Here is an 11498-nt window from a genome sequence, read left to right as displayed (position 1 = left end):
GATTTCGCGCTCACCTCATCCCGGTGTTGATTACACCCGGGATCTGGCGGGCGCGAAGACGCTGACGTTGCTGGCTGTCCAACTACGCCGTTGCGCTTTGGACGTGCCACGAACTGTTTTATAATAAAAATATTTTATTTAGACTAACTAAACTATGCTTCCTTGTCTCTAGAAATAATAGTATATAAAATAATTGATATGATCTATTATAATAATATATAGAGTAATATATTAGAGTTTTGGGTAAATATGCGGCGCTCGTGACACGTCCGTCCCCGTCTCTGCCGTATGTTGTGCCAGCAGGTCCCGGGCCCGCCAACTACGGTTGAGGTTGCACTGCAACACTCGCAGTACTTGGGGCAGCCTGGCCATTTCGGTTCGTCACCGCTGCGGGCCTCCGACCCCGCTCCTCTACTGCCGGACATTGTCCGGAGCCCATTCTGTGCGCGCTGTTGCCGCCCCTCTCTGCGCAGTTGGCGTATCTGGGAGCCGCCGTGCATGTTCGCGCCTGGTGCCCTTCGCCGCCGCACCTGTCGCACGCTGCCCCGCGTGCTTCGGGTGCCTTGCAGGTCGCCCCAATGTGACCGAATTCCCAGCACCGAAAGCATTGCCGCGGTCGGGCCTCGAGGAGGTTGACTCGCACCGTCGTCCATCCTACCGGTATCTTCCCCTTTGCGGCTATTTTCGTGGCCGCTCTCAGCGGACACTGGACCCACGCGCTCCGCAGGCCGTTGGTCATCTCCCGCAGGGGTCCAACCTTTACCGCTTCGATTCCGCACCCTCCTGTTGCAGCCATTACGGCGGCAAGCTCTTCCGCCGTTACGGAGTCGTCCATGCCCTGGACTCGGATTTCTCCCTTGGTGGTGGGGCGCGAGATTCGAACCGCGTCCCCGTATTCGGCCCTCGTCATCTCGCCGAGGTATGCCGCCAGTACGTCGGCTTTTTGCGCTCCATTTGGGCCGGCTACTTCGATCAGTACTCCCCCGTTGGCAGAGCGCCGGATCTTGGTCGCTGGCATTTCCAGCTCCGTGAGGGAGATCTTCTCTCTCGCCCTGCGCAGTATGTCCCCGTAGTTAACATTGTCCCCGGTCCCCTTGATCGCCACGGCGGCTGATCATGGGGGCCTCCGACTCGCGTTCTTCTTAACCACGGTCACCTGTGCGTTAGCGTTCCCTTCGCGTTGCTGTCCGCCGGTGGGCCTGGCGGCGGTTTGCCGGGCCGCGGCGGGAGCCCCTGCTGGCGGCTCTAGTCTGGCGGCCTCACCCTGGTCCCTCCTTGGGTTCCGCTTACCGTTACCAACGGTTGTCCACCCGTCTTCGCCGCCCTCCCTTGGTGTGTCGGTTGCACCTCCGCGGGTCTCGATTATCCCGCTTGTTGTTGCAGGGGGTTCGGGTTCAACCGGTGTTTGCGACGCCCTCCCTCTGTCCATGTCCCCCAGGAGCTGGATCTGTCGCGACATCTTCCTTAGTTCCTTCCAGACTTCGCCGATGGAAGTCAGCTGCCGCTCAAGGGCTGTCTCCCTTTCTCTGAGGCTGACCGGGAGTAGCCCAAGTTCGGCCTCCGTTAGTCGTAGCCCCGAATCCGGGGCGCTACCGGGCGTCGGCGTTTCCGCTGCTGGGTCAAGGCCTTCGTGCCTGCTTTTAGCAGCCCTTACGTTGAGCAGGGTGAGCGCTCTGCCCTGTCCCATTCTGTCCGCTCGTGAGGTGGCTCTCGCCCCTCCTCCTGCTCCCCCGTCTCTGGTCACGAGGGCGTAGGTCGTCACGCTACGGTCGACCGCCTGCTCCTTGGCTCTCTCTAATTCCCGCTTTACCTCCGCGAGTTCCCGCTGCGCTTCCTCCTTCTCCCTTTCAGCCTTGCGGAGCTGGGCTGAGAGCTCCGTGTTTCGCGACCTCAGCGGTGCAGGGTCGTAGGCAGATACTGCCTTCCCTGTAAGGGTTAGCAGTGCCTCCTTCGCCCAGCTTAGCCGCTTCTTTATGTCGCCACTCAGCCTTCCCAAGATGGACCGACACTTGACCCGGATGGCATCCGTCCCCTCCAGCCATTCCCGTATCTGGGCCCCTAGGTCCGCCGCAGACATGACCCGGTATTCCACTGAGCCTACTCCCTCTGGGGAGCCCTCCAGCGAACTTGCGACCGTTCTTCTCTGCGGTTTGGGTTGCCACGACGTTGTCGGTGCTGGCGGGGCGGGCCCCGTCGCCGGCCTCGTGCTCGACCTGGTTTGTCTCGCTCCGATCCCTCATTCGCCATCCCCACGGGCCCCTCGCTGGGCTTTGCATTGGGTGTGGCCTTGCGCCTCTTTTTGCCCTTAGGGCGCAGGCCCCTCCGCACCCTTCCCTCTTTCTCCTGTTCCGAGGAGGCCCCCTCGCCTAGCTCATCCTCTGTTGTGGAGAGTTCTGATTGCCGGGGAGGCCCCTCCCACTGTGCACACTCTGCCTTTCCCCCTAGCTACCTTGGTTGAAACAGCTCTTCCTCCGAGCCCGGGCGTCCGTCCGGTGGTGTCAGCTCCTCTCCCTTCCGCTTGTTCCTTTGCGGAAGCGGTGCGGCATCCGATGCCGTGAAGAGCGGTTTCTCTCCACCTCCTGGTTCCGGTGTATCGTTGCCGCGGTGGGTGCTCGGGCCCTCCCCGCTTATCGGCCTTCTCGGTGCATTGTCTCGTGCCCCCGCGCTCTCGTCCTCCTGTCCTGCGTCCCCTATCCTTTGTTTGTTTACCTTTGCTTGGTGAATGAAAGAATCCATATTTAATTGTTGAGATCTTACGACGGTTCGGCCATCATAGCAGCCACACCACGGTGTGGCGTCTGTCCCCGCCGGAATGTACCTACCCCCCCTCGCACGGAAGCCACGATCGACTTGTCGGGTGGTCTGCCCTATCCGCGCGAACCCCCCATCCCTACATCTTTAGCGTCGCCAGGCCGGGGATTCCCCTGTCAATCCGAAACAGGGTAGGCCCCGACCCAGTAAGACGTTGCCGGATTTGACCTACCGGACGTCGGGTATGAGGAAATACTGACCGGGTAATCCTCCACACATGCGCCCAGGATCCGAGGTTTGACTCCCAGATTGGCTCCAGTCAGCTGCGAGGAGCGGTTCTCCCACTTTGGACATGTGGTTTCCTGGGACCTTCGCCAGGGAACCGAGGTTCCGTGGACTAACGTTTACCCGTAGTACGCCACAGAGGCCCGGTAAAGGTACTGACTTCACCCGCAGCCCCGGTCGGTCGGCAACTACTCCTTCCTTGGTTAGTCTCTGGAAAATCGCCCCAGGGGCCCCGATCGCATCCCATGTGCACATCACCCATTCAAACCACCAGTCATACACCCAGCCCCAAGGGGCTGAGCCGACTGTTCTTAGTGGATGCTCGTCTAGTTTCACTTCCGCCACGAGGTTTCGAAGCCCCGGGGCGTCGGATCGTCAAGATTCATCGCAGCCACCAAGCCCCTACACCACGACAAGGTGACAGCCGACGTAGGGGACCTGACCTGATCTGACCTTTTTTTTTTTTTTGTTTCAGCGGCGAAGGGGAAATCTTCAAAAGAAATCCGGTTGTTCTTGTGGATGTCATCGGATAGTGCCGGATTTTTACCGGCCAAAACCCCTCCACCGCTCTTCACCCCGGACGAGGTGGAACCGCTTTCGCATTACTTCACCCCGTCCCTGTGGCCGGCCTGTTTTTCTGGCCTCTCGCTTCTTCTTATAGCGTGGCACCGCACTGTTCAGCCAGGCTGCCGCGCACCATGTCCCTGCTAATATTACTTATCCTATTTATTTATTCTACTTATTCTAAAACCATACGCTAGCGTCCAACTGAAGCTTTTACGCTAGCTTGTATGCGCTCCTTTCTTCCTGGCTGTTGTTGTCCAATCAGTTCATCGGAGAGCCAAGTCACCTTATCCTATTAGTCTAATCTAATCTACGATGTGTCCACTTGCACTAGTTCACCTGTTCGTGGGGGGGTGTCTTCGCGCACCTTGTCTTGAACACCCCCTCCGTCCATCACTTTTCACCTCACTGTTTCCGCACCGCACTAGCATGTTTTGCGCGGTGCGGATGTGGTGTCCTCTTTGCACCGCCACGCCGGTTCTTGTCACCTCCACCGTCACCCTCCAGTCGGACTTGGTAGCCCCGTTCTCCACGGTAGTGCGGTAGTGCGGGAAGATACGCTTGTGCTCTACCCAGCTGCCACACTGACAGCTGGCAGTGAACACAGTCCCGTCCAGCACCACCGTGTCACGCCAGGGGGGGTGCATTTTCAGCGGGCTGGTCGGATTGACCAGCTGCTGAATCCCCCCATACCGTCTCTTGAGGTAGAGGATGGCCCGGTTATTACCCAGGTAATTCACATCACCATAGGTCATCCGGACCATCGCTCCCTCCTCCATTGGCCTGGAAGCCGGAGGCCTGGGCTCACCTCGTCCGATCTGTTTGGTCTCGTTGTCGGCCGCCAAGTCTTCCACCCTTCTGAACGTGGCGTTGATACCACCTTTCATTGGGTGCCCTGTTTCGTCCTTCAGGTCCTTCCGGTCCTTCAGCAGGCCGCCGCTGCGGAAGCACACCGAGTGTGCGTATGGTAAATCACACGCGCACCCGGCCGCCCCCCCTCTAAGCCTATCCACCGGTCTAGCCATCAGTCCCGCAGCAGGTCTTCCGGGTTGCTGTCCTATCTTCCTCCTCTCCCGCTCGGCTGCCTCCTTCTCACGAAGGACATCGGTGATGTACCGGGCGGCCGCATCCCACTTGGCCCGGGCCTGCAACATACTGTCGACCACCTGCTGGATACCATCTACCTGGCCAATCGTTTCCATCATTTATCTTCTGGGGACCTCCCAGGCTGGGCATCGGAACCAGGTGTGCTCCGGGTCGTCCCACTCGGCCGCGCAGTGGTGGCACCGCGCATCTTCCTCCTTGCCTATTCTTTCCAGGTACGACCCGAAGCACCCGTGCCCCGTAAGCCCCTGGGTCAGATGGTACCCCATTTGGCCGTGCCTCCTATCCACCCATGGCGCAAGCGTGGGGATGGCGTTCCTGGTCCATTCCCCTTTGGATTCGGTACTCCAACCCTCCTGCCATTTCCCGAGGGTCCTCTCCCTTTCTTCTTGTCGCAGCCTGTTTCTTGCAGCTTTGCCCAAGCGTCCGTCTCAGCTGCTGCTATCCTTTTTCGCTCGACTGTCAATAGGTGGAGCGGGACCAGGTTAGCCAGCACCATCACCGCCGCCGTTGAGACTGTGCGGTATCCGGATACAACGCGCAGCGCGCAGCACCTGACAACAGCGTCAAGCCTCGCCCTGTTCCTGGCGAATACCATGGCGTCAGCCCACACCGGAGCCCCGTACAGCGCCACTGAGTACGCGACACTGGCCAGTAGTCTCCTTCGATTGTAGGCTGGTCCTCCAATGTTTGGCATCAGCCTGCCGATGGCGGTGGTCACCCTCATGGCCTTGTCCGCTGCAAGCCGGATGTGGTTCGCAAAGTTTAACCTGGAGTATATCGTGACTCCCAGGTACCTCGCGCTGGCCGCTGGCTTAACCTTGTGACCCTTCGCCGTAATTGGACTCACCCTTAGCGTATGTCGCCGAGTTAGAACCACAATCTCAGTTTTATTCTCCGCAAGGTCCAGGCCTCTACTAGAGAGCCACTCCCAGGCTCTAGCTATTGCCTCATTCGTTGTGACTTCTAGTAGTTCCGGCGTTCTTGCCGTTACCACCAGGGCTACGTCGTCCGCAAAGCCCACTGTCTTTACTCCGTCTGGCATTTCCATGCGGAGCAGGCCGTCATACGCGATGTTCCACAACAGGGGGCCGAGTACCGACCCCTGTGGAACTCCGGCTGTCAGTTGGCGCGTTCCCTCACCCTCGCTGGTGCGGTACAGAAGTAGCCTGTTCTCCAGGTAACTCCCGACCATTCCCAGGAGGTACGTTGGAATGCTCTCTCTTCCTTCTATGGCCTCCAAGATGACGTTGTGGCCCACTGCGTTGAAGGCGTTTTTGACGTCCAAAAACGCCACCAAGCAGGGGGTGGTGAATCTCCCTTTTCGCTCACAAGCCCTCCTAGCCACGCCAATGACCTCGTCGATCGCTTGCAGTGTTGACCTGCCCTGGCGGAAGCCGAACTGATTGTCAGCTAACCCTCCTGATGCCTCGAGAGCTGCCTCGAGCCTGGCTTGGATTAACCTCTCGAGCAGCTTACCTGTTGTGTCGATTAGGCTGATGGGCCGGTACTTCCTTACCTCACCCTCAACGGGCTGCCCCTTCGGCAGCAGCACCAGCCTTTGCCTCTTCCATCTGCTGTGGAACGACCCATCAACGAGGCATTCGTTGTAAGCCCTCAGGAACGCGTCAGGATACGCCTCAACCGCCACCGACAAAGCTTCGTTGGGGATGCCGTCTGGTCCCGGCGCCTTGCCCCGGCCCAGTCTTCTTGCGGCCTCGTGGAGCTCAGCCTCGGTAAACAATTCAGGTTTCGGCGTCCCCACCATTCTACCTAGCCTGGACGGTGCCCTTGCGGATCCCGGGAATAGCTCCTCCAGCACCCTCTCCACGGTTTCCGGGTCGTCCGGCTGCCCAAAGCCGCCAAGTTTTTTAGCGACGAGCTTATAAGGCAGCCCCTACGGGTCCCCGTCGACGGTTTGAAGTAGTTTCTCCCAGCATCGGGCCTTGGTGGCCTTGATTTCCGTCCTCAGGGCCTTCTTGGCTAGCCGGTACGCTGTTGCCTGGTCGTTCTGCGAGTCACCACCCCTAGCCCTGGCTCTCTGCGCCAGCCGCCTGGCCCTGACGCAATCCCGCCTGAGCGCTGCGATCCTCTCGTTCCACCAATGTGCGGCGGTCCTGCCTCGAGGGGGTCTTCTCCTCGGCACTCCCGCATCGCACGCTTTGGTCAAGGTGTTCATGAGCCTGTCAACCTCCGAGTCAGCCGGGTTGTCTGCCTGCTCCTCCTTTTCTTTGCGGAGGCAGGTCATCATGGCCTCCTTGTCTGATCTATGGACGGCCCACCCGCCATCAAACCCCTTCCCTAGTGGTTTACCAGGCTTGGCAGGCAGCCATCTCATAGCGATGCAGCGGTGGTCACTGAGGGTTTCGTCCTCCAGGACCCTCCACCCTTGAAACTCAGCCGCTACCTCCAGGCTACCTGCCGTGATGTCTATAACTGAGCCGGAGCCAGTACTCACCCTCTGCCATGTCGGTGCGCCGCCTTCGTTGACGGGGTGGAGGTCGAGCCTTGCCAAGAATTCAACAACGGCCTGGCCCCTCGGGTCCAGCTTCGAGGACCCCCAGCTCGGGGACTTCGCGTTGAAGTCCCCAGCCACGATGATCCTGCCACTCGCTGTCCGGATGCTGGCCTTCAGGCGATCCAGCTGGGCCTCGAAGTCGATGGGCGCGACGTTGGGCGAGAAATAGCAGCTGTAGATGGTTAAGCCACTCGTTCTCGCCCAGACGAACCCCTCCCCTCTTCCCTCCAGCGTGAGGGTGCCAGGGATGTTGTTCGTCGCTAGTATCGCCGCGTCCCCCCGCCGGTCCACCATCCAGTTCCCCTGCGTTCCCGCGCCGCTGGGCTCCGAGACTATCAGTATCCCGGCACCGTGCGCAGCGGCGGTCTGGGTCAGCAGGTCCTGGGCGGCGCGGCTCCGGTTTAGATTTACCTGGAGTATTACTACCCCAGGCCTGTCCCCGGATCCTGCGTTGTCTCCCCTTACTCCTGCCATTTCGGGAAGGAATCGAGCCTCCGTCTGAAGGTCACTCCATGGTTTGTGGGGGAGAGCATTATCGGCTCCACCCCGGTCGCTCTTGCTGCCCGCGTTGTCGCTGGAGGGGACTCCCTCTCGATGGCCCTCCCGTTCCGCCGGTCCTTGGCCTTCTGCAGCTCTACCCTGAAAGCCCTGCACTGACCGCTCCCGGCGAAATGGTCGGCCCTTGCGCCACCATTTGTGCAGACGATGCACCGAGGACTGGACCTCTTGCAGTCCTTCTCCTTGTGCCCTGTCTCACCACACCTTCGTCAGGCGTTGGAGTTGTCAGTTCCTAGGCATTTGGCGGCATGGTGCCCGTAGCCTTGGCACCTGTGGCACCTGTCCACCATGATCCTCTCACGGATCCGGCAGGCGGTCCAGCCGATCTTGACCTTACCTATCGCCAGTAGCTTCCGGGCAGTCCGCTCTGGGATACGCATAAGCGCGGTCTGCGTGCCCCGGACGCCGCTCCTCAGCCTGATCTCTCCCTCCAATGGTGCTTTCAGGGCGCTGCTGAGGGCCGCCCTGGTCTCCTCTGCCGTCGTGATTTCATCGAGATCCCGGACATCGATGGTCATAGCCGGCTCCAGCGTCGTCACTTTAGCCCGGTCACCCAGGGCCATTGCGACGGCCTCCTTCAGGGCCTGTGCCCCGCCTGAGCCCTTGAGCTCGAGAAGGACGTCCCCGCCTCTGGTCCTCCTAACTGCCGTAATGGAGGCACCAACCTTGTCGGGGTCCACCTGGCCCCTTACCTTCTTGAGGACATCCGCGTAGTTTTTCCCCCCATCCGTCCTAATCAGGACGGCATCCGGCCTGACAGGCTTCCTGGGCCTTGGTCCCCTTTACTTGGCGGGGGCCGCGGCCGTGTTCTTGGTTGGCGCCACTGGCGCTGCAGGCGTTGTGGCGGCTGCCGTGCGGCGGCCCCGCTTGACCACCTCGCTCCAGCCCTCCTGATAGGGTTTCTCTCCCTGCTTTACTGGGCGCGGCCTCTTTTCCGCGGCTCCAGTTGAGGGGGAGATCTCTTTCCTCTTGTTAGTTGTTGCTGCCTCCTGTTGTTTCTGCTGCAGCTGTTGCGCCCCTGTTTGCGTGGCCTTGTCCCCAGTCTCCCGCGGTACTCTGGTTCCGGCACACTCCTCCTCCATCCTGTTCCAGGCACGCTTGACTCGCCTAATGATTATGGCTGCCTTAGCCACGTCCTCTCTGTGGGCGACGTGGGTATTCTTGTGGGCCACCGTGAAGGCCTTCATGCCCTCAATAAGGGTAATCAGGTCCTTCAGCGATTCCCTCTCGCTTACCTCCTGCACGTTTCGGGTGGTCACCTCTCCGGGGCAGCTCATCGTCCTTGCTCCCTCTCTCCTAGCTTTCGGGATCGCTCCCTTCAGCTCGAACGCCCCCTTCTGCGCAGCCTCTCTCGGCGCCTCTGCGTCGATAAGGATGAGTGGCGTCTGGACAGGCGCCGGGTCCTTCGTCTGCACCTCCAAGGTGGTGGCCCGCCTGGGCTGTGGTGGTGTCCGGTGGATGCTAGTCCTTCTGACGTAGGGATCCACCTCAAAGACCTCGTTCTCCATCTGTTTCTCAATTTTGTTTTTTGTGTTAGATTGAGCCATATTGTAGTAGATTATGTCTAACGACGGTTCGGCCATCATGACAGCTGCACCGCAGTGCAGCATCTGTCCCCGCCGGAAAGAACCCTAACCCCGTACTCGCACGGAAGCTGCTTTCAGCTTGTCGGGTGGTCAGCCCTATTCATGCGATCCCCCCCTCCCCCCTTACCTCTTTAGGGTCTTCCGTCCGGGGGATTCCCCTGTCAATCCGAACCAGGGTAGGCCCCTATTCGGGTTAGCCCTTGCCGGAAATACCCTACCAGCTTCGGGTATGAGGAAATACTGACCAGGTAATCCTCCACACATGCGCCCGAGATCCAAGATTCAACCCTCCGCTTGGCTCCAGCCAGCTGCAAATAGCGGTTTTCCCACTTCAAACCTGCGGATTCCTAGAAACCCACAGGAAAGGTACAGACATTTCTTACAGCCCCGGTCGGCGGATTACTAGTCCGGCCTTGGTTAGTCTCGGAGGAATATCCTCAGAGGTCTCGACCACATCCCATTCATTCGCTTCCCATTCATTCCTCACCATTCACTCACCCAACCTCGGGGGGCTGGGTCGGTTGTGCTTAGTGTTAGTCGCTCGTCCAGTCTCGCCTTTGCCTAGGGACTTTGGAGCCCTAGTCATTGGGTCCACTGGATTCATTGCGACCGCCAAGCCCCTACACCACGACAAGGTGACAACCGACGTAGGGGACCTGACCTGACCTGACCTGACCTGACCTTTTTTTTTTTTTTTTGTTATTGCTGGAAACATGCCTTATGCACACTCCGAGGCTCCGCGCAAGGACCCTCGGGGTAGTGCGGGACTCGCACCCACTAAAAAACCAGCGACCGCCCTGGTGCGGGTGGAGGACTCCCCGGAACCGCTCGAGGCATATCTTCAGGGAGCCCCCCGGCACTAATACGTGGCTGCGTGTCCTGCCTGTCAGGGCTTGCGCTTCCCCTTCCCCCCCCCCCCCCGCTAGCTATTATGACTCTCTTCCTCGTGAGTATCCTCCCCCTAACTGCTCTGTGGCTGGCGCTTCGTGAGGCGAAGCCGCCCAGTGCCGAGGGCGATTCCCACTCTGCGCCCTCTAGGGCCAAGACTGCCCTCCTGGGGGTCGGGGCAAGACTGCGCGGCGTCGCGCTCCAGTCGCCGTCCCAGGGGGTTGGGGCCGATGACAAAGAGAAGGCATTAGGCGGAGAGTCCATAGCCCTAACCGAGATCCCACTGCGTCCTACACCGCCCCAATCTGGCACCACCTATGCCTCTCCGCGCCTCCCCCGGCCCGCCCTGAGGGACGGAGCGGAGCTCGGCCGGCAGCCCACCCCGCCAACCCGTTCGGGTCCCCACTTGTCCGAACTACCGTTCGGCCCGTGTAGCCTGCGCTACCGGGTCTCATTTCCTCCGCGCTGCGACGCCTGCTGCCGCGCTCTCTCCTCCAGTTCTTTCGCGGCGATCACCCGTTCCGCGGAGCGGGCCACCGCCGCCCATCCCTCCCTCGAGCTCGTCATTGCTCGCACTAACCCAGCCAGGGTCAGGTCCCCCCCAACGGCCTCCCGCAGAACCACCCTATCCACCGCCCACGCTGGGCACGTTTCCACCGTGTGGCTCGATGTGTCCGCGGCCCCCCCACAGTGCTAGCAGTCCGGCCGTTCCGCCCTCCCTATCCTGTGCAGGAAGTCGGCGAAACAGCCGTGGCCCGTCGGCACCTGGGTCAATCGGAAGGTCAGCATTCCGTGCCCCCTGCCGTGCCACTTATCCCAATTACCTGCAATCGCCGCTCTCAACCTCCCACTGGGGAGGTTGGGACCCTCCGGGGACCTCCTCCAGCATTCGTGGGCAGCGAGGAGCTCTCTCGCCCAGACAACCTTTGCTTCCTCAGCAGAGCAGGATCCCGTCGTCGCTCGCGCCTCCCGCATCCAACCATATGCCCGTCGGTAGGCACCAGCCACCAGGTGTAGCGGCGTCGTTCGGGCTAGCAGAGTGACGGACACCAAGGACGCCGTCCGGTATGCCGCGACCACTCTCGTACAGATTTTCCTCTGGAATTTATCCATGGCTCGTTGGATGGGTTTGGACCCTTGCGCCACGTCCCCCCATACCGGGGCCCCGTATAGGATTACCGCGAACAGGGTCGCTGCGTACAATCGCCGCTTCGCCTCCGACGGCCCTCTCAGGTTCAGCATCA

General features: G+C 60.4%; 2 protein-coding genes across 2 annotated transcripts; both read right to left on the bottom strand.

Moving 5' to 3' along the window:
* Positions 1–319: 319 nt before the first annotated feature.
* Positions 320–1018, bottom strand: LOC124181706. The gene has a single exon (XM_046568516.1). It carries the CDS (start codon positions 1016–1018, stop codon positions 320–322), a length of 699 nt encoding a protein of 232 aa, XP_046424472.1.
* A 5583-nt stretch (positions 1019–6601) lies between these two features.
* LOC124181695 lies at positions 6602–9363 on the bottom strand. Its single transcript, XM_046568492.1, has 3 exons — positions 8567–9363; positions 8060–8512; positions 6602–7970 (listed from the first exon to the last, which is right to left on the bottom strand). Exons 1-3 carry the CDS (start codon positions 9361–9363, stop codon positions 6602–6604), a joined length of 2619 nt encoding a protein of 872 aa, XP_046424448.1.
* Between the last annotated feature and the right edge of the window lie 2135 nt (positions 9364–11498).

Source organism: Neodiprion fabricii, chromosome 1 (genome assembly GCF_021155785.1).
Source record: "Neodiprion fabricii isolate iyNeoFabr1 chromosome 1, iyNeoFabr1.1, whole genome shotgun sequence".
In the NCBI taxonomy this organism is placed as follows: Eukaryota; Metazoa; Arthropoda; class Insecta; order Hymenoptera; family Diprionidae; genus Neodiprion; species Neodiprion fabricii.
This window is presented reverse-complemented; position numbering and strand designations above follow the sequence as displayed.

Coding starts and splice junctions, on each gene's coding strand:
- LOC124181706 (XM_046568516.1), bottom strand. CDS start 1,018: ATGCCAGCGACCAAGATCCGGCGCTCTGCCAACGGGGGAGTACTGATC.
- LOC124181695 (XM_046568492.1), bottom strand. CDS start 9,363: ATGGCCGAACCGTCGTTAGACATAATCTACTACAATATGGCTCAATCT. Junction 8,513..8,566: donor ACGGCCGCGGCCCCCGCCAA/GTAAAGGGGACC, acceptor CGTCCTGATTAG/GACGGATGGGGGGAAAAACT. Junction 7,971..8,059: donor GAGAGGATCATGGTGGACAG/GTGCCACAGGTG, acceptor GTGGTGAGACAG/GGCACAAGGAGAAGGACTGC.